Source organism: Trachypithecus francoisi, unplaced genomic scaffold, assembly GCF_009764315.1.
Source record: "Trachypithecus francoisi isolate TF-2019V2 unplaced genomic scaffold, Tfra_2.0 Lachesis_group2, whole genome shotgun sequence".
Taxonomy (NCBI): Eukaryota; Metazoa; Chordata; class Mammalia; order Primates; family Cercopithecidae; genus Trachypithecus; species Trachypithecus francoisi.
Window position 1 is genome coordinate 75213213 of NW_022681465.1, and position 21968 is coordinate 75235180.

The 21968-nt window shown below is 42.3% G+C and overlaps 2 protein-coding genes and 1 non-coding gene across 3 annotated transcripts; 1 reads left to right on the forward strand and 2 right to left on the reverse strand.

Moving 5' to 3' along the window:
• Positions 1-1471: 1471 nt before the first annotated feature.
• Positions 1472-4385, reverse strand: RPL37 (ribosomal protein L37). Its single transcript, XM_033179446.1, has 4 exons — positions 4228-4385; positions 3530-3665; positions 3241-3325; positions 1472-1591 (listed from the first exon to the last, which is right to left on the reverse strand). Exons 1-4 carry the CDS (start codon positions 4228-4230, stop codon positions 1522-1524), a joined length of 294 nt encoding a protein of 97 aa, XP_033035337.1. The 5' UTR covers positions 4231-4385; the 3' UTR covers positions 1472-1521.
• On the reverse strand, positions 1674-1753 carry LOC117066267. The gene has a single exon (XR_004430246.1). It is a non-coding gene; the product is annotated as a small nucleolar RNA SNORD72 (small nucleolar RNA).
• Positions 4386-7608: 3223 nt separating the features above from the next.
• Positions 7609-21725, forward strand: CARD6 (caspase recruitment domain family member 6). The gene is made up of 3 exons (XM_033179447.1): positions 7609-8264; positions 9758-10315; positions 18547-21725. The coding sequence occupies exons 1-3, from the start codon at positions 7982-7984 to the stop codon at positions 20820-20822; spliced, it is 3117 nt and encodes a 1038-aa protein (XP_033035338.1). The 5' UTR covers positions 7609-7981; the 3' UTR covers positions 20823-21725.
• Positions 21726-21968: the final 243 nt, after the last annotated feature.

A 21968-nucleotide genomic window follows, 5' to 3' on the forward strand; every position in this document is an offset into this window, starting at 1 on the left:
GCCATAGACTCAACCTTTCTATTTATTTATTTTTTTGAGGCAGAGTTTCGCTTTTGTTGCCCAAGCTTAAGTGCAATGGCGTGATCTTGGCTCACCGCAAACTCTGCCTCCCAGGTTCAAGCCATTCTCCTGCCTCAGCCTCCTGAGTAGCTGGGACTACAAGCGCCTGCCACCACGCCCAGCTAATTTTTTGTTATTTTTAGTAGACACAGGGTTTCACCGTGTTAGCCAGGATGGTCTCGATCTCCTGACCTCGTGATCCACCCACCTAGGCCTCCCAAAGTGCTGGGATTTCAGGCGTGAGCCACTGTGCCCAGTCCTGACCATGCATCTTTAAAGTATAGTCTCACATTACGGGAAGAAGCCCAAGAGAGATTTAATCAGCAGGGTTTCTTTACCAGTGAATGTTCAGAAGCTGAGACCTGAAGGGTAAATTAGGAGTTAAAATACAGGATGAGAGTAGCAATTGGGTAGCACATTATAAAGCCATTCCAGCTTACACGTAAAAGGGATACCCTTCCAAGGCCAGGTTAAGAACCTCAGATGTTGTTCTAAACACAGTGGAGAATTGTAATTTAAACAGCATGACTTGGCTACATCACTATTTTATGTAGCTGTTCTAGCGTTCATGTTCCCCTCAATTGCCCCGCCCTCTCACTCAGCAGTTGGTTGACTTTGTCCCTTCATTTCTTAAAAAAACCCCAACCCTGTCAATAATCCACCAAAACTGGGAAGGCATGACAGCAAGTTTCAGTGCTTGCTTCAGCACAGAAACACCCAACAAGTTGATTTAGTTGAGGGCTAAAAAAATTCGACCAAGTAGTCCCATATCATTGCCTTCAGTCTACAAATCTCAGGGTTTTTACTTGATTTTCCTTTATTTCCTGCTCAATCTTTACTTGTACCCAGCCCTACCTTTTCTCAAACCTACTTATTCCTGAGTCATACTTAGCAGGCTTTTTTCACTTAGCTAGTCACCTTACACACTGCCCACAAGCCAGGTGTGCCAAGTGAGCATTACAGATACTAGGATAAGATCATCTTTTGAAAAACAGAAGCCACCTAAACCTCTACCCGTATGTTCCCAGTGGTACTCCGAGGCTCTATGTGACTAATAATCATCCTCCTAAAGTCATGACAGTATAGCAAACGAACATGCTACTAAAGGTAATTTAAACATCATGCTCTTTCAAATTTACTCGAACGTCTTAAATGCCCATCTATGCCACATGAGCTGTGCTATTTTAATCTGCTGTATTGTCTTCCAGTGCCCTCTGCTTAAAGGACTCCTGGAATTCTGCTTGTTAGTCATTGCCTTAAACCGCGTTACAACCCCAGTCCAAAGGAAACATTCTAAAACAGTCACTTAACAAGTAAATCTGATATTAAGCTAGCCCAGTCCTTAAACCTACATTATTTCACTGATACTACAAGTCTAACTGATTAAAAATACCTCAGCACACACCAGATATGTATTTTTTAAAACCAGAACATTTATTGCATGACTAATCGCTGACATTCTTAAGATGAACTGGATGCTGCAACAGCTGCCCTCTTGGGTTTAGGTGTTGTTCCTTCACGGAATCCATGCCTGCACGATGTCAAAAACAAGAACAAGTTACTTCAGCAACATAGATGAATCAATTTTAATTTTTGTTAAACAGATTTCAATGCGCTTATCTCAGTTAAATGCTGAAATCAATACTGCATTCATATGTTCAGACATTTATTTTTACAACATCACTGATAAGCTGCAATTCTTTACTTCACTTTGCTTAAAGATACCCATTTTCGGATATAGTTAATCGCAATTGCAATTAAGGCTCAAAAACTTATTTGGCTATACTAGTCAAGGGCCAGTATGTTTGTTCCTACTTGGCAAGAGATCAAAGATTATTTGTGAAAATGGTTCCCTATGCTGAGAATAGATCACAACTGCTTTGACTAAGCAAGGACAAAACAATGAGCATGTTTAATGGCAGACATTTTCTAAACCAAGAGCTTTGCATTTTAACTTACATAACATCCATATCTACTCTTAGAGAGGTCAACTATCCTACTTTTAAAAGCCTGGCTTCAGTTCAAGCTCTTAACTCCTATATCGTACTAACAGACCATTCAACATTAAGCCCACAAAAACGTATGACCGAGTGCAAATAAAGTTGCTTCAGCACATGAACACATCTATGGGTGTCTACAAAGCCCTGTACTGCCTTGTTATCTTTAAAACTGGACACTCTGGAGAACTGAGTAGGTAGAGGCTAGGGATTCTGCAAAATATTCAATTTTGCACTGGACAATCCCACTACAAAGAATTATCCAGCCCAAAATATCAACAGCTGAGAACTGCTGAAATAGAACATAGTAAGGGAAGGAGCACCAGCTTTAAAGTTAAGTCTGCATCATTCTGAATCTCAGCTGAGATCTTAGATGGGTTCATCTCTTAGAAACTACTGTTTAAAATGCAGGTTCTCTCAGCTAAGTCTAGGGCGGAGCTGAGATTCTGCATTTATAACCTTAACACCAGGACTCCTGGGTAACAAGAGCTTAAGGCAACAGCAGCAACCAGCGCTGTTTTCTATAGCACTCTTGCCCACAGCCACTATACTGAAGATTGAACAAAGCCTGACTCCCAGATCTTACTCACTCCTGTCTTGACAAATTTTGACACCAATTAAAGATAAAGCTAATAAATATCAACTCTTTGGGACCCTGGCTCAAACAATGCTCCTGACATTTAATTTATACTATTGTTTAGTGAAAAAACTAATAAAATCCAAAGTAACTGATTTCAAGGTTACAGTGGCAGAAGATAAAAGTTTTCAACATCTGGCCTGGGGCAGTAGCTCACGCCTGTAATCTCAGCACTTTGGGTTGGCCGATGGCTTCAGCCCAGGAGTTCTGAGATCAGCCTAGGTCATGGCAAAATCCCATTCTCTACAATAAATACTAATTAAAAATTAGCTAGGCATGTGGCAGCGCACACCCGTAGTCCTGGGTACTGGGCGGCTGAGGTGAGATCACCTGAGCCTGGGGAGACTGAGGCTGCAGTGAACCGTGATCGTGCCACTGCACTCAAGCTTGGGCAACATAGTGAAGCCCTGTCTCAACCACCACCAAAAATAAAAATGCTTCCAACAACTCATCCCCAGTAACCATCATAGTGTTCTTTTTACAAGTAAACACGAGGGTTTCATTCAAGCCCATAGGACCAATTATGATCGAACATACAAACTGTACCTGAATCTGCGGTATACAATTTTTAGGTGCCTCATTCGACCAGTTCCGGTGGTATTTCGTCTTTTAGCCTTGGCACTCCAGTTATCTAAAACAAAGTTCAGAAAAGATTTCAAACGGTTTTCCCCCACACACCTTGTAGGCACTGTTAACACACGAGTATTATGCCACCTCATCGGCATACAGATGTACACGTTTTAAGATAGGCACCAAATAAAGTTCAAACCTTTGTCCCCACTTAAGTGCAATACAAACAAAAGCTAACACAGTTGCTCTGAAAAATGTTACTTACACTTTCTCTTGCGCTTGGCAGGGTAGCCACATTTGCCACAGGTCGACTTCTGAAGGTGGTAGGCCTTAGAGCCACAGCGGCGGCACAATGTGTGCGTCTTATTGCGACGCTTTCCAAACGATGACGTTCCCTTCGTCTGCACATTAAAGGAACAGATAATTATGAAACGTGGCAATTTCTAGATTTAATCGAGTTCTCCGGGAAACCAAGTACTGATAAAATCTAAAGGCAATCATAAAGGTCGGAACTGTGGGGGAAGACTCCACGAATTCCAAGTCAAATACCAGCATTTCACGTTACCTAAAGACCTCCACAAGAGTTTCAACGTTCTGAAATATACCTTATCTTTCTAGACTCCGGCCAGACAGAATCACCAATGAATTATTTGTTACACAGAGCCAAACATTCCCAAACTCCTTCCTTCAGCTCCCAAACAAGGCTAGAGCTGTGAAATGTCTCCAAAGGTTGTACCGAAGCCAGGGACACAATGCGGATCTAGCTCCACAATTACGGCGGGATCGGTCCCCCAAGCACCAATTAGCAGCCATTCTTCTGGCTCTTGAGGGCCACCGCATGCCTCTTTTCTGCCCACCAGTTCCCCTTATCCGGAATCTTGACAGCCACCCAAGGACAGCAGGCAGGGAGGCACAAAGAACGAGGATGGAACGCGATTCACACAGACCCTGCTCACAACTCACCATCTCCCTTCTGCAGCCGAGACCAGAGAGACCGGAAGAGAAGGCACTTCCGCTATATCACGCTCAGAAGCTTCCGCCCAGGGAAGTACTTCCTGCGGCGCGCTGTGCAGCGTTCCCAAGCGTCCGTCGCCGTAGTGTCGGTGGGGTCAAGAGGAGGATGCGGTACCAGGCGCGGCCAATCGCATCTTCAGTGCCGGAAAGGTGGGCGGGACTCTCAGTTGGCTGGCGACCCGCTGGCCGAGTCTTCGCCCGACCCGCTTGGACCATGAGCTGCTTTTCGTGCCGCTGTTGCTGGTGCTACTGTTAATGCTGATCGGTTTCGCGCGTTAGCAGGCAGATCTGTTGCCATACCGTGGATTACTGTCGTCTGGGCACATGGAGAACCTGGAATGCGGGGCTGGCCCTGCCTGGGGGTACACGCACCGACTGAGCGTCCCCGGCGTGTAATGACCGTGTGCGTCTGGGATCAAAAACAAAAAACAAAACAAAACAAAAAACAACAACAATAAAATAGAGCAGATTAAGACTTTTAGTCCTGTGTTATTCATTCCGATTTGAGGTCTATGCTTTCAATTTTGTAGCTCCTGGCTGTATTTTATATAATAACGAACATCCTGGTTACACTCACCCTTCCCCCAGCTCACTTCCTTTGCATTCTAAGGCTGTACTATGTACATTTCTGTTATCAAGAAACAATTTTTTTTTGCTCTTGTTGCCCAGGCTGGAGTGCAATGGTGCGATCTTGGCTCACTACAACCTCCACCCCCCAGGTTCAAGCGATTCTCCTGCCTCAGCCTCCCAAGTAGCTGGGATTACAGGCATGTGCCACCATCCCTGGCTAATTTTGTATTTTTATTAGAGATGGAGTTTCTCCATGTTGGTCAGGCTGGTCTTGAACTCCGTACCTCAGGTGATCCGCCTGCCTGGGCCTCCCAAAGTGCTGGGATTACAGGCGTGAGCCACCATACCGGGCCATCAGGAAACAATTTAGACAGCCTGGCATGGTGGCTCACACTTGTAATCCCAGCACTCTTTGAGGCCAAGGTGGGAGGATCACTTGAGCCCAGGACAGCCTGGGCAACTTAGGGAGACCCCATCTCTACAAATAATAAAAAAAAATATGGTTCATGCCTGTAATCCTAGCACTTTGGGAGGCTAAGATGGGAAGATTGCTTAAACCCAGGAGTTTGAGACCAGCCTGGACAATGTAGTGAAACCCTGTCTCTACAAAAAAAATTTTTTTTTTTTTTTAAAAGAGCTGAACAGATTGGCACAGGCCTGTATTCCCAGCTACCCAGGAGGCTGAGGTGGGAAGATTGCTTGAGTCCAGGAGTTTGAGGCTGCTGTGAGCTATGATTGCACCATTGCACTCCAGTCAGGGCAACAGAGTGAGACTCTGTTTCAAAACAAAACAAAACAAAAACTTCTAGAAGGAAGTTTAAATTTCAATGCTAAGTTTTCCACTTCAAGTGAACACTTTTTTCCTATTGGCTTTGAAATCTCAGAAAGGTTATTGTGAGAAAGGAGCATACTTAAGGTGGAGCATTGGAGAGGAGATTGGTGGTTTGAGAGACCTGTTATTAAAGTACCTTCCTGATCAAGTTGAACAACAACAACAAAAAACTGGCAATCTTTATGACAGTGGCAATCAAATTGTGGGCCTGAGGTGGGATGCATCACTTGAAAGCCATACTTTTGAATTACATATTTAAGAACTCTTACCTAGAATATGATGGTGGTTACCAGAGAGAGGCTAGGAGTTGCGGGGAAGGGAAGGGTGCTGGTCAAAGGATACAAAGTCACAGACAGAAGGAATAAATTATAAGTATTGAAGGTGATGTATATGTTAATATCAGTGAATCATTCCACACTGCGTACATATAAAATTACTGAATATCCCATAATTATATACAATTATAATTGGTCAAAATAAATAAAAATTTTAAAACTCTTCAATTTTATAAAACTCTTACCTAATATTAATTTTTAATATCATATCAGGATTTTTTTTTTTTTTAAAGAGTCTAGGCTAGAGTTACTTACTACAACCTCAAACTTCTGAGCCAAAGCAGCTGTCCTGCCTCAGCCTCCCATCCCGAGCAGCTGGGACTACAGATGTACACAACCACGACCAGATAATTTTTACATTTTTTGTAGAGATAGGGTCTTGCTGTGTTGCTCAGGTTGATCTCAAACTCCTGGTCTCAAGTGATCTTCCTCAGACTCACAAAGTGCTGGGATTACAGGCATGAGCCACCTCGTCCAGCCAGGATTTTAAAATACTTTTTTAACCTTGGAGATACCAGAATTGGAGTACTCATTATCCTTGGTTCCTAATAGCATTGGTTCATGCATGTTCTGCTTTTATTTACACATTAGCTATTTACCTTTAATAATAGAGTAGCCCTGATAAGCCCAACTCCTACATTGTAGGATATCCATGATCTCCTCCTCAATCCCATCCCATCCCCAAGCTTCCCTTATGTGAGATAACCATCATTCTGAATTTCATATTCATCATTCTTTGATTTTTGTTTTGTAAAATTTTAATGACCTCATGTGTACTCTTAAATGTAAGTGTGTGTTTATTTGAACTTTTAAAAAAGGTGTCATATTATATATAATCCTTTGGGATTTACAGTTTTTCCTTACTATTGTTATGATTTCTCTATATTGTGGGTCACTGAAGTTCATTCTTTTTGAATGCCATGTAATATTATGTTATAAGAAATATCAGTTTATTCATCCAGTATCCTGTTGCTAGTTATGCAAAGCAGATCACTTTCAGGTTCTTGTGAACTATGAAGGAGTAAATAAAGACCAACCAGGTAATTTTCTTAAAATAAACATAATAAAAAATCAAAAATATAAAATATTAAATAGTAATGTTTAAGGTGGAAGTATAAATTTCCCTGTAATCATATTCTCAGAGATAACCAGTGTTAAAGTTTGGGATATCTCTTGACTGTCTTCTTTAAAATATAATGTATACCTGTATACACAAATTGTATACATATACTATATACACATTAACTTTTTTAAAACACAAATGAGATCTATAACTTGCTGTTTCCATAGCAATATATCATGGATATCATTACTTGTCAATATGTAGAGATGTACTTTATCCTTTTTAACAGTTCTTTGGTGTTTCACTGTCGACATGTCAATATTTATTCCCTAAACCTCAATTTTGGTTATTTTCAATTTTCTGCTATTGTAAACAATGTTATAATGCAGATGCTTGTACATACATCTGTGGGTATTTGCTTCATTATTTCCTTAAGATAATTTCCTAGAACTGGAATTACTGTGTTGAAGGATATGAAGTTGTATTTTTATCTGTCTTCAACTTTATTTATTTATTGCTGTATATTGCCAGATTGCCCACCAAATATTAATTAATAATTTACAATCTTGGCATCATAGTATAGTTCTCTGAGCAGGGAATACCTAGTCCAACCTGAAGTTCAAGAGCGACTTCTTGGAGGAGGTGACCCTGGGTCTGAGTCATGGTGAGAATTTATCAAGCCTTCAAAAGAGCAGATAAATAATCCACAAGGACCCTGGATCAGAGAGTGCTCTGAGCTGGGTTGCCCCACTGTGCTTGTATCTGCACTCTCCAACACTAGGCATCATTGACATGTTAAAGCTTAGCCAATTAAAATTGTTCTTTGTCATTCTGTTTTCAACTTTTACTTATTCATTAGGATGATTTCATAATCCATTTCCTGGTTTAGAGGAAACAGGAACAATGGCTACTGAGAGTACTCCCTCAGAGATCATAGAAAGAGAACGAAAAAAGTTGCTTGAAATCCTCCAACATGATCCTGATTCTATCTTAGACACGTTAACTTCTCGGAGGCTGATTTCTGAGGAAGAGTATGAGACTCTGGAGAAGGTTACAGACCTCCTGAAGAAGAGTCGGAAGCTGTTAATTTTGGTACAGAAAAAGGGAGAGGCGACCTGTCAGCATTTTCTCAAGTGTTTATTTAGTACTTTTCCACAGTCCGCTGCCATTTGTGGCTTAAGGCATGGTAAGTCGACTTTGTATACTTTCTGGGATGAGAGGGAGGGGGAAGACTTTCTGAAAAAGAAAGAAAAAAAGAAAGAAAATTGTTGCCTTTTATTTTTGTTAGTCTTTTTCCAGAGATAATTTTCATTGAAATATGAAATAGGGAAAAACTGGAATTTAAAAAGTTTCTGAAATTTAACATCTTATTGGTTTACGAAATTGATAAGTTGTTTTTCAGACTGTACTCAAAACTTGCAGTTGTTTTAATGCTAACGTAAACTGCTCATTATACTGACTGTAACATGCTGAACTCTCACAGTTGGAAGGAAAATACTGTTAATAATAACACAATCCAGGGTTTGTTTTTCAAGTAGATGAATTCGTGGATATTTACAGTGCCAAGACCACAAGCTGTATCTTTCACTTAGTATAGCCATTTTGAAAATACAAGGAAAATAATTTTTAACACATAGATGGCAGATCAGTAGTTTCATTTTTTTGGTGGTAAGAATGCCAGCAGCAGCTGTTTCCCGGAGCAATTCCAGTGCTAATTCTTAAATGGTTCAAAGATAACTAGTAGTCCACAAAAAAGCAATTCTTCCAGTTGCTTAGCAATTCTGTGAATTACTACTAGGATAGGTGTAGCTCCTTTTCTAGGAATCTAAAAAAACATTCAAAATTATTTTAAGGGATGTTAGAGGTAGAGGCTCAGTTAAAAAGGTGAATGTTAATGATACCTAATTTAGGACAAGATTTATATGTTTAGAATTTTTTTTTGTTATTTCTAAAGCACACTATTCCAAATTAGAGCCATTTGTTTACTGATTAGAAAGTATTTGTGATCAGATTTCATTAGCAATGGCCCCAGGATATGTGAGTCTGTTGTGAGTCACAGTAAGTCCACAAGTAAACACTGTTCATACGATTCAAATTTTTTGTTTTACTCACTTACCCTGGCAGGTTGCTGGGAAGGACTCAAACTTTAATCAAGACAGTGGTGTGATCTGATTTTTTTATTTTTTAGTGGAAAAAAGAAAGTTCTGAAAGTTGATACGTTGACATGCAAGTTATATAGGAGGTGTTAAGTATTTCTGTCCTCCAGTGAAATAAGAGGTGGCTGGGCAATCCCAGCACTTTGGGAGGCCGGGACAGGTGGATCACCTGAGATCAGGAGTTTGAGACCAGCCTAATCAACAAAGTGAAACCCCGTCTCTACTAAAAATACAAAAATTAGCTGGGCATGATGGTGCATGCCTGTAATCCCAGCTACTTGGGAGACTGAGGCAGGAGAATCACTAAACCCAGGAGGTAGACATTGCAGTGAGCCGAGATCGTGCCATTGCACTCCAGCCTGGGCAACAAGAGCAAAACTCTGTCTCAAAAAAAAAAAAAAAAAAAAAAAAAAAAAAAAAAAAAGAAGAAGAGGGATGATGCTTTGAGGCCTCAGGAACTCCAGCTATTATACAGTTTCTTTTTCTTAATTGGGAAAAACAATTCTTTTTCTTTTCTTTGCAGAAGTTTTAAAACATGAGAATATAGTACCTCCTCAATCTATAGAGGCAAGCAAGAATTCAGAAGATGCTTTTTCTCCTGGAATAAAACAGCCTGAGACCCCTGAGATCACAGTGTTCTTCAGTGAGAAGGAACACTTGGATTTGGAAACCTCTGAGTTTTTCAGGGACAAGAAAACTAGTTATAGGGAAACAGCTCTGTCTGCCGGGAAGAATGAGAAGGAATATGACACGCCAGAAGTCACATTATCATATTCAGTTGAGAAAGTTGGATATGAAGTTCCAGCAACTATTACATATATAAAGGATGGCCAGAGATATGAGGAACTAGATGATTCTTTATACTTAGGAAAAGAGGAATATCTAGGATCTGTTGACTCCCCTGAAGATGCAGAAGCCATTGTGGAAGAGGAGGTTTATGATGACCCAGAGCACGGTGGATATGATGGTGAAGAGGACTTTGAGAATTCAGAAACCACAGAGTTCTCTGGTGAAGAACCAAGTTATGAGGAATCAGAAACCACCCTTTCATTGGAGGAGGAACAGGAGAAAAGTATAGAAGGTATGGAAATACCTTGCATAGTTAGTCAGGCAACAACTTATTAAGTTAATAAGCTTGCCATGACATAATGGGGATAGGAGGATGACAAAGGCACAGATGTCAGCAGAAAATCAACTACCAAGGAATTCCTTGTGCCTCTCTGACCTGGAATCTCCTTGAGGTAGGTGTTGACTTAAAGGAGCTCCCAGGACCTAGGAAATGATGGACAGCATATGCAAAAGTAAATATTGATTGTCAGTTTGTAAATTTCTGTAGTTCGTATAAGGAGTTGCCAATCATTAATTTCCCATAATACGTACAAGGAGTTGCTAATCATTAATTTCAGGCTAACCTATTCCTCAGGTTAAACCACTTTGGTTATTTTAGTGCCTTTGTGACCAGAGAGATGTGGGGATTATGTGTTTGACTATTTAAGTCGAAACAGTCAGTAAATGGCTAAGATCCCAAAATATTGTTACTTGGCTTGATCCAGTCCACATAATGCCATCTTGATGAGAATTATATTTGTATCTTGAATCTGAGTATTTCCTTATTTAAAAAAGAATGTCTTTGGGACACGGTCTCACTCAGGCTGGAGTGCAGTGGCACGATCACGACTCACCACAGCCTCTAACTCCCAAGCTCAGGTGATCCTCCCACCTCAGCCTCCTGAGTAGCTAGCATTACAGGTACCTGCCACAATGCCTGGCTAATTTTGTATTTTGTAAAGATGAGATTTTGCCATGTTGCTCAAGTTGGTCTCGATCTCCTGGACTCAAGTGATCTGCCCGGCTTGGCCACCCAAAATGCCGGGATTACAGGTGTGAGGCACTGTACCTGGCCAAATCTGAATATTTCTTAATGAGAATTCAAAATGAGAAGTGTTTCATTGGAGTGATATTGCCTGGGAAAATAAACATCACTAAGTTCTGAGTAGAGGATGAAAATGTAACTACCATCTCACATTCATTTCAAATCTTGGGGACTCATCATCCACTTATGGGTAGGAAGAGAGTCATTTCTTCCTCATCACACCTTATATTAGTTTGTGAGGGATGCTATAACAAAAAACCACAAAATTGGTGCTTAAACAATAAACACAAATTTCTTGTGGAGGCTAGAAATCTGAAATCAAAGTACTGACAGGGTTGGTTCCTTCTTTTGTTTTTTTTTTTTGAGACAGAGCGAGACTCTGTTGCCCAGGCTAGAGTGCAATGGTGCGACCTTGCTCACTGTACCCTCTGCCTCCCGGGTTCAAGCGATTCACCTGCCTCAGCTCCCCAAGTAGCTGGGATTACAGGTGCGTGCCACCACACCTGGCTAATATTTGTAGTTTTAGTAGAGACGGGATTTCACCATGTTGGCCAGGTTGGTCTCAAACTCCTAACCTCAAGTAATCCACCCACCTCGGCCTCCCAAAGTGCTAGGATTACAGGCATGAGCTGCCGCACGTGGACAAGGGTTGATTCCTTCTGAAGGATGTGATCCGAAGGATCCTAACTTTCCTGGTGGTTTGCTGGAAATCGTTGACACTCTTTGGCTTGTGCAAGCATCCCTCTGACATGTCTTTACCTTCAAATAGCCTTGTCCCTGAGTGTGCATCCCTTTGGCCAAAATAGAAGACACGAGTCATACTGGATTAGGGCCCACCCTAATAACATTATTAAAACTAATCACATCTGCAGTGGCCCTATTTCCAAATAACATCACATTCTGAGGTACTGGGTGTTAGGATTTCAACATATGAATTTTGTGAGGGACATAATTCAACCCATGCCTCTTGCCCCGCCCCCAAATAACTTCTTAACACATGATTATTTTGGGGCCCCATTCTTAATTTTTATTTATTTATTTATTTTAGTTGGTGCATAGGTTTGAATTAATTAATTAATTCATTGCATAGTGTCATCATTATTCCGTAAAAATCCCGTTTATCTATTCTGTTTTTTTCTCCATTTCCCATTTACCTTCTTCCATAGGTAACATTCTAATATTGCAGTGTGTCTCTTACATATTGTTTTATTTTCATGAAAATTTTTTTTCTGTATCAGGTACTGACTGGATTTCACCAGGCTGCCCAGGCTGGTCTTGAACTCTTGGCCTCAATAATGCTACATAACAAATCATCTCAAAATTTAGTCACTTCAAACACTGAGAGTTTATTATTGTTCACATGTCTGTGGTTGGCTGGGCAGTTCTCTGGTGTTCCCTGGGTTCACTCATGCATGTGTGATGAGGTAGTTAAAGGCTGGTCTCTCATCTTCTAGCAGGCTACTCTGGGCTTGTTCTCAGAATAGATGCAGTGTGTGTGTGTGTGTGTGTGTGTGTGTGTGTATATATATATATATTTATTTATTTTTGAGATGGAGGCTCATTCTGTTGCCCAGGCTGGAGTGCAGTGGCATGATCTTGGCTCACTGCAACCTCTGCCTACCAGGTTCAAGCAATTCTCCTGCCTCAGCCTCCTGAGTAGCGGGCATTACAGGTGCCCACTACCACGGCTGGCTAATTTTTGTATTTTTAGTAGAGACGGGGTTTCACCATGTTGGCCAGGCTGGTCTTGAACTCTTGACCTCAGGTGATCCGCCCATCTCGGTCTCCCAAAGTGCTGGAATTATGGGCATGAGCCACTGCGCATGGCCAAATATATTCTTATGAAGAGGGTAAAGGAGAGAGAAGGGGAGAGAGAGCAAGGTGGAGGGAGGGAGACAGAGAAGTAGTGAAGGCCTTTTGAGTCTTAGCTTTAGAACGATCATTATGCCATCTATGCCATCTGTATTAGTTTCCTAGGGCTGCTGTAACAAAGTACCACAAATGATTGGCTTTAGAACAACAAAAATTTATTGTCTCACAGTTCAGAAGGCCAGAAGCCTGATGTCAGGGTATTAGCAGGGTCATGCTCCCTCCGGAGGTGCTAGGAAAGGATTGGTCTCAGGCTTCTTGCCTAGCTCCTGGTAGCTTCGTGCGTTCCTTGACTTACAGACGACCATTTTCTCCCTGTGTCTCTTCACATCATCTATCCTCTGTGCATGTCTCTGTGTCTAAATTTTTCTTTTTTATTAAGACACCAATTATATTGATTTAGGCCCCCCTACCCCCAAGACCTTATTTTAACTTAATTACTTCTGTAAAGATATAGATGCTATTTATAAAATTAAGCCACATTCTGCAGTCCTGGGGGACTTCATATCTTTTTGAGGGGGACAAAATTCAACCCATAACACCATTACTTCTGCCACATTCTGTTGACCAAAGCAAGTCTCAAAGCCAAATCAGGTTTAAGGTTGGGGGAAAACAAGTTCTACTTCTTGCAAAGTAATATAGCAAAGACTATGGATACCAGAAAGCCATTAATTGGGGATATTATTACAATCAATCAAACATCTTTAGCAAAACAGATCGAGAGAAGTCTTAATAATAACGTAGTTATGATCTGTAATGTAATTCTAATGGCTGCCCATCCACTCTAGTTGACTAGAGGCATGTGGCTATTCTTTGTTTCTTTCTCAAGTAATATTTGTCTGTGCAGCTGAGAACTGAAAAAAAAAGTTCTAACTCAAAGGGAGGTCTTCGTGTTTTTTGTCATGCAAAATTTTATGTAAAAAATATCACAGTATCAAAGTCTCAGAAAGGCTTAAACTATCGCCTTGTGTGCTCTGCACTATAGAAGGTCAACTTGTAGAGACAGTATCAATTGACTCTCTTCCCCCTCCAGCTTGTAGTTGGGTTCAACCATTGGGTGGAACCAATATGTTTCCCTTTCCCTGTGGCCTTTCTTTTTTCCTGAAGATCCAGGTTTTCATTTTATATTATTTTCCTTTAGCCTGAAAAGATTATTTATTATTTCTCTTAGTACAAGTCGGCTGGTGGTAAATTCTCTTAGTTTTTGTTTATTGAAAGGTGTTTTTGTTTTGCCTTCATTCCAGAAGGTTGCTTTTGCTGGATATAGGATTCTACAACGTTTGCCTTTAACATGTTATGGATGCCATTTCTCTGTTTTTTTTTTTTTTGTTTTTTTTGTTTTTTTTTTTTTTTTTTTTTTTGAGGCGGAGTCTCGCTCTGTCGCCCGGACTGGAGTGCAGTGGCCAGATCTCAGCTCACTGCAAGCTCCGCCTCCTGGGTTTCCGCCATTCTCCTGCCTCAGCCTCCCAAGTAGCTGGGACTACAGGCGCCCGCCACCTCGCCCGGCTAGTTTTTGTATTTTTAGTAGAGACGGGGTTTCACCGTATTAGCCAGGATGGTCTCGATCTCCTGACCTCGTGATCCGCCCGTCTCGGCCTCCCAAAGTGCTGGGATTACAGGCTTGAGCCACCGCGCCCGGCCTATTTTTTTTTTTGAGACGGAGTTTCGTTCCATCACCCAGGCTGGAGTGCGGTGGCGCCATCTCGGCTCACTGCAAGCTCCGCCTCCCGGGTTCACGCCATTCTCCTGCCTCAGCCTCCCGAGTAGCTGGGAGTACAGGCGCCTGCCACCATGCCCAGCTACTTCTTTGTACTTTTTAGTAGAGACGGGGTCTCACCATGTTAGCCAGGATGGTCTCGATCTCCTGACCTCGTGATCCACCCGCCTTGGCCTCGGAAAGCGCTGGGATTACAGGCGTGAGCCACTGGCCCGGCCTTCTCTGTCTTTTAGCTTCCATTGTTTCTGATGCCAAATCTTCAGTCATTTTATCATTGAGCCTCTGTAAGTGCTATGTCATTTATCTCTGGTTGTTTTCAATATTTTTTCTTAATTTTCTTTTGAGCAGTTAACTCTGATGTGTCTAGGTGTGATTTTTTTTTCTCTTAGTGTTTGCAGAGTTTCCTGAATCTATAAAAATCTTTTAATCAAATTTGGAAACTTTTCAGCTGTGATTTACCAAGATTTTTTTCATTCTCACTTCTTCTCTTCTCTCTGAGACTTCAAGTACATGAATTTTAGAGTTTTAAAAGTGTTTTTCTACAGGTTCCAGAGACTCTGCTCATTTTTCTTTAATATTTTTTCTCTCCGCTCTTCAGGTTAGATATTTACTTTCTTCTATCATCTCCAGTTTGTTGTTAGCCCAAGTAGTGATTTTAAACAAATTCATATGTTGTGATTTTTAATTTCAGAATTTCCTGTTTAAAAGTAGTTTCTATTTTTTTCCTGAGAATTCCTATTTAATCATTCATTGCGGACTTAATTTTAATTTTTTTTTGGCGGGGCGGGGGGGACAGAGTCTTGCTCTGTTGCTCAGGCTACATTGCAGTGGTGCAATCTTGGCTCACTGCAGCCTCAACCTCCCAGGCTGAGGATTAAGCCATCCTCCCATCTCGGCCTCTCAAGTAGCTAGGGCTACAGGCACAGAAAATCGTGACTGGTTAATTTTGTATTTTTCGTAGAGAGAGGGTTTTCACGATGTTGCCCAGGCTGGTTTTGAATTTCTGGGCTGAAGTGGTCCTCCTGCCTCAGCCTCCCATGGTTTTGGAATTACAGGCATGAGCCACCATGCCTGACTATAAAATTCTTATATGCTAAGTCTAACATCTGGGTCATTTTGGAGTCAGTGTCCATTGAGTATGAGTTATATTTCCTACTTCTTCCTATGTCTGTTAGCTTTGGATTATGTTTTATCCATTGTATATAATAGGTCATACTCTAGATTGTTATATTTCTCCCAAGAGTCTGAATATTATTTTGGTCTGTTTGTGTCTCCAATTAACCTGACTGCACTTAAATTCAAAATTTAGACTCCTTTTCCATGGGTGGCAGCTGAAATCTCTGTTTATTTCTTTTTGCCTTAGCTGAGTTATTTTTATGAATTTTTAATCGATAAAACTGAGATTAGTTTCCTGATACTTTTTTCACCTAGCTCTGTGCTTAATTAGATACATCTCTGTTTTGTGTGTACATCTACTCTGTTGCTTTGATCTGCTCCATAGTGACACTGTTATTACCTTGTGGACACACCTGGCTTGGATACTGTGGGTACTGATGTCTTTCTTTTTTTTGAGATGACAGACTGGAGTGTAGGGGCACAATTTCGGCTCACTGCAACCCTGCAACCTCCATCTCCTGGGTTCAAGTGATTCTCCTGCCTCACCCTCCCGAGTAGCTGGGACTACAGGCACCTGCCACCACACCTGGCTAATTTTTGTATTTTTAGTAGAGACGGGTGTCACTATGTTGGCCAGGCTGGTCTTGAACTCCTGACCTCAAGTGTTCTGCCCACCTCAGCCTCCCAAAGTGCTGGGATTATAGGTGTGAGCCACTGCACCCAGCCATGGGTACCAATTTCTGGCTGAAGAAGTAGATAATTGTTTTCTTAAGGGAAAGTATGAGACAGGAAAAAGCAGAACTTAAAAGCTGTCCTGCAACCTACTCTCTCTCTGCTTCTTCTGTGAACTCTTCATGCTAGATTCAACTTCCCCCTCACCTTTTTGCCCCAATACATACACCAGTTCAAGCAACTTTGAGACTACTCAAAGGCTTCTTATAGTTACTTTTATTAATTCCTAAAATCCGTGCTTTTCTCTTCTGTTGTTTCTTCAAGGCTATATTTAAGGGTAATTTTACATTTTTACACTAGCTGGCCATCTGTCAGGAGTAGGAAATCCAATCTGATCTTCTCTCTCTGTTATGCACTATCTCTGTATTTATAAGAAGTAGGTAGGCCAGCCAGAGTGGCTCATGCCTACAATCCCAACATTTTGGGAGGCTGAGGCGGGCAGATTAGTTGAGCCCAGGAGTTGAAACCAGCCTGGGCAAAATGGTGAAACCCTGTCTCTACAAAATGAAGAAATGAAAAGTTAGGTGGGGTTCATGGTGTGCACTTGTGGTCCCAGCTACTCTGAAGGCTGAGGCAGGGGGATCACCTGAGCCCAGGAAGTGGAGACTGCAGTGAAGTGAGATTGCACCACTGTACTCCAGCCTAGGTAACAGTACAAGACTCTGTCTCCAAAAAAAAAAAAAAGGTAGAAGATAGTTTGGAAAATGGGAGATCAGGAAAAATTAGGTATAGCATGTAAACTCTGAGAAAAACTTTGAAGGAAATAAAATCTTCAGTTCCTGTAAACTTCAGCAAGAGATAAATTTAAGAAAGAACCAGTATCGGCCAGGTGTGGTGGCTCGCATCTGTAATCCCAGGACATTGGGAGGCCGAGGCAGGCGAATCAAGAGGTCAGGAGATCGAGACCATCCTAGCTAACATAGTGAAACCTCATCTCTATTAAAAATACAAAAAATTAGCCAGGTGTGGTGGCACCCGTATATGGTCCCAGCTACTCAGAAGGCTGAGGTAGGAGAATTGCTTGAACCCAGGTGGTTCAGGATTTTACCATTTTGCCCAGTCTGGTCTCAACTCCTGGGCTCAACTAATCTGTCCACGTCAGCCTCCCAAAATGTTGGGATTGTAGGCATGAGCCACTCTGGCTGAGGTGGAGGTTTCAGTGAGCTGAGATCATGCCACTGCACTCCAGCCTGGGTGACAGAGCAAGACTCCATCTCAAAAAAAAAAAGAAAAAGCCAGGCACAGTGGCTCCCGCCTGTAATCCTAGCATTTGGGGAGGCTGAGGCGGGTGGATTGCCCGCCTTCTACTTTATTTATATTGTTTCAGGTTTTTTTTGCAGTGAAAATGTAGATTAGACCAGGTGTAGGGGCTTATGTCTACAATCCCAGCACTTTGGGAGGCTGAGGCAGGCTGATCACTTGAGGCTAGGAGTTCAAGAGCAGCCTAGCCAACATGGTGAAATCCCATCTCTACTAAAAATACAAAAATTAGCTGGGCATGGTGGCACACACTTGTAGTCCCAGCTACTCGGGAGGCTGAGACACAAGAATAGCTTGAACCCAGGAGGTGGAGGTTGCAGTGAGCTGAGATGGCTCCATTGCACTCCAGCCTGGGTGACAGTTTTCTTTCAAACTCTGTCTCAAAGCAAAACATAATGCAGATGATTTATTTAATTTTAAAGTCATGCTGGGCACAGTGACTCATGCCTGTAATCCCAGCACTTTGGGAGGTTCATTTGAGACCAGGAGTTCAAGATCAGCCTGGGCGATATAGCAAGGTCCCATCTCTATTTAAAAAATAAAAAGTAGCCAGGCATGGTGGTGGGTGTGACTGTAGTCTCAGTTACTTGGGAAGCTGAGATGGTAGGACCCCTTGAGCCCAGGATGATGATCACACCCCTGGATTCCAGCATAGGTGACAGAGTGAGACTGTCTCAAAAAAAGAAGTCGATGGGGGAAATTGAGATTCTGAACATGGCATTCACTATTATCTTCTCTCCTGCAGAAAGAAAAAAGGTGTTTAAAGACATCCTGTTATGTTTGAACATGGATAGAAGCAGAAAGGTTCTGCCAGATTTTGTTACACAATTCTCCTTAGATCGAGGATGTAAGTGGACCCCAGAGAGTCCAGCAGACTTAGCCTGGAATTTCCTGATGAAAGTTCAGGCACTAGATGTGACGGCTAGGGATTCAATCCTCCGGCGCAAGGTTCTGGATGAAGATAGCAAGGAGGATTTGCTGGCTAGAGTGGAGAATTTGGAAATTCGAGACATACAAACCATTAATCCCCTTGATGTCCTTTGTGCTGCCATGCTGTGTTCAGATAGCTCTTTGCAACGCCAAGTCATGTCAAACATGTATCAGTGCCAGTTTGCTCTTCCCCTGCTACTGCCAGATGCAGAAAACAACAAAAGTATCTTAATGCTGGGGGCCATGAAGGATATTGTGAAGAAGCAGTCAACACAGTTTTCAGGAGGGCCTACAGGGGATACAGAAAAGTTTCTGACTCTCATGAAGATGCCTGTCATCTCTTTTGTGCGTCTAAGATACTGTAGCTTCTCTAAGTCCAGAATCCTCAACACACTTCTCAGCCCTGCCCAGTTGAAATCACACAAAATCTTTCTTCATCAAGATTTGCCTCTTTTGGTGCTTCCCCGGCAAATCTCTGATGGCCTGGTTGAGATAACGTGGTGTTTTCCTGATAGCGATGATAGAAAGGAAAACCCCTGTATTTTCCAAAAGCCTGTTGCTCTGGCTAATCTCCGTGGAAATCTAGAAAGCTTTTGGACTCAGTTTGGTTTTTTGATGGAAGTTTCTTCAGCTGTGTTTTTTTTCACTGACTGTCTAGGTGAGAAGGAATGGGACTTGCTAATGTTTTTAGGAGAAGCTGCCATTGAAAGATGCTACTTTGTTCTCAGTCCCCAAGCCAGGGAGAGTGAAGAGGCTCAAATTTTTCAGAAGATGCTGAACTTGAAGCCGGCACAGCTACTGTTTTGGGAAGGGGGAGATGCTGGGGACAGAGGGAAGAACATGGAGGGCCTTCAAGCTGCCCTCCAGGAATTGATGTTCTCTTCTTCCCTCAGATGTGTGTCTGTGGAGGACATGGCCGCCCTGGCCAGGGAGCTGGGGATTCAGGTAGATGAAGACTTTGAAAACACTCAGAGAATTCAAGTTTCCTCAGGAGAAGACATGGCTGGAACAGCTGAAGGTGAGGGTCAGCAAAGATGCAATCAGCTAAAAAGCTCATCTAAAAGCCAAGCTCTAATGCCAATACAAGAGCCTGGGACTCAATGTGAGCTCAGCCAGAACCTTCAGAATCTCTGTGGTACCCCAATATTCAGGCCTCTTCTAGAGAACTCCTGGCCCTTTCCAACCAGAATTGGAGGTAACTTTAACCATGTTTCCTTGAAAGCCCCCTGGGTTATGGGCCATCCCTTTGGGTCAGAACAGAGACCGAAGTGGTTCTGTCCTTTGCCCTTTCAGAATGCAAGGGCCCAGGGCCGAGGTAAAAGTTTTGGTATTCGATCCTTCCATCCCCAGGTATTTTATTCAGGTGAAAGATTCATGAAATTTTCCAGAGTTGCTCGGGGATGTCACTTGAATGGAACATTTGGGAGACTGCCCAGACCCATTTGTCAGCATGTACAGGCCTTCCCTGAGAGACCGCAAATGATGGGAACTCTTGAAAGGTCTGGGACAGTAGTCTCCCAGGTAGGTCACTCCTATTCCCCGGGTTCACAGCCAGCAAGAGCGGTAAGGAAGCCATGGCCTCAGCAAGCTTGTACCAGGGGAACAGAATTAACTGAAGCAACTGGAAAACTGATAAGAACATCCCATATTAGAAAGCCTCATCCTCAGTCCTTTCAACCAGCAGGAGCCACACAAAAACTAAGACCTGCTTCTCAGCAAGGAGCCCAGATGACGATGCAGGTTAGGGCTTCAAATCCAGCTTTCCAAATAGGGTCCTATCCCACATCCAAGAGCTCTCAGTTCAAATCCGATCAGTCCAACCCATCCACAGTCAAACACTCCCAGCCTAAACCCTTCCATTCTGTGCCCTCTCAACCTAAACTCTCTCAGAAAAAATCCTGTCAGTCCCAGCCCTCCCAAACTAAACCTTCTCCATGCAAACCCACTCAACCTAAGCCAAGCCAGCCCCAGCCTCCCAAGTCTAAGCCTTCTCAGCCCAGACCCACTCAACCTAAGTCATCCTCAACCAATCCTTCACAAGCTAAGGCACACCACTCAAAAGCAGGGCCAAAGAGGGGAGGGAAGCATTAAAGAGCTAAGTCCAGAGATCTATAAGGCATATCCTTTACCCAGGCCATCCCAATCATATAGTAAGCAGAAGAGTTGCCATGAAGGTGAAAGACTACTGTCACTAGCATGTAAAACAAAGAAAGACATACATGACCAAATTGGATATCTTTTTTTGTTTGTTTGTTTGAGACAGAGTTTTGCTCTTGTTGCCCAGGCTGGAGTGTAATGGCACGATCTCGGCTCACTGCAACCTCCGCCTCCCAGGTTAAAGTGGGTCTCCTGCCTCAGCCTCTCGAGTAGCTGGGATTACAGGCATGAACCACCACACCCAGCTAATTTTGTATTTTTGGTAGAGGCAGGGTTTCTCCATGCTGGTCAGGCTGGTCTTGAACTCCCGACCTCAGATGATCCACCCGCCTAGGCCTCTCAAAGTGTTGGGATTACAGGCGTGAGTCACCGCTCCCAGCCCGAATTGGGTATCTTTAAGATATCTGTGAGAGTTGTATTCATAACCAAGAAGAAAAATATGAAAATAAGACTAGAATCAAGCAGTAGATAATTGAATCCACTCTTGAATATTATTAGATAATGTATAGCTTGTACCCAGGGAATGGGGGTCTATGAGACTTGGAGAAGAATGGGGTTAGGGTCTCTAATTGCAAAGTGACTGTAAAATAGGACAAAAGTTGCCTCTGTGTCTGAAAAAGTGTCTTAGTTGTTGGCTGCTACAGAATTGTCTTTGTCAAAAGTTTCTGGTTCAATATTAGCCACTGAGCAGATAACCCTGCTTATTTGGTGTGGTGGTTAAATCAACTAGCTTCTGCTAATAGCCCCAATTTGCTTGCATGGTAAAACTCTCTCATTTGACCCTTACAGGTAGAAATAATGAATTAACAACCAATAAAATTAATTATTTGGCATTAACTTTTGGAAAGATCTATGTTTGTTTCATATTTGATACAATTTGGCTCTGTCTTCACCCAAGTCTTATCTCGAATTGTAATCCCCATGTGTTGAGGGAGGGACCAGGGACCAGGTGGGAGGTGATTGGATTATGGGGCAAGTTTCCTCCATGCTGTTCTTGTGATAGTGAGTGAGTTCTCATGAGATCTGATGGTTTATTTTTATTTTTTTGAGATGGAATCTTACTCTGTCACTGAGGCTGGA

Excerpts from the sequence above, each read along its gene's own strand:
- RPL37 (XM_033179446.1), bottom strand. Across the intron at positions 3,326-3,529 it reads TGCCAAGCGCAAGAGAAAGT|ATAACTGGAGTGCCAAGGCT; the intron begins GTAAGTAACATT and ends ACTTTGTTTTAG. Across the intron at positions 1,592-3,240 it reads ATTGTATACCGCAGATTCAG|GCATGGATTCCGTGAAGGAA; the intron begins GTACAGTTTGTA and ends GACATCGTGCAG.
- CARD6 (XM_033179447.1), top strand. The coding sequence starts at position 7,982 with ATGGCTACTGAGAGTACTCCCTCAGAGATCATAGAAAGAGAACGAAAA. Across the intron at positions 8,265-9,757 it reads CATTTGTGGCTTAAGGCATG|AAGTTTTAAAACATGAGAAT; the intron begins GTAAGTCGACTT and ends TTTTCTTTGCAG. Across the intron at positions 10,316-18,546 it reads ACAGGAGAAAAGTATAGAAG|AAAGAAAAAAGGTGTTTAAA; the intron begins GTATGGAAATAC and ends TCTCTCCTGCAG.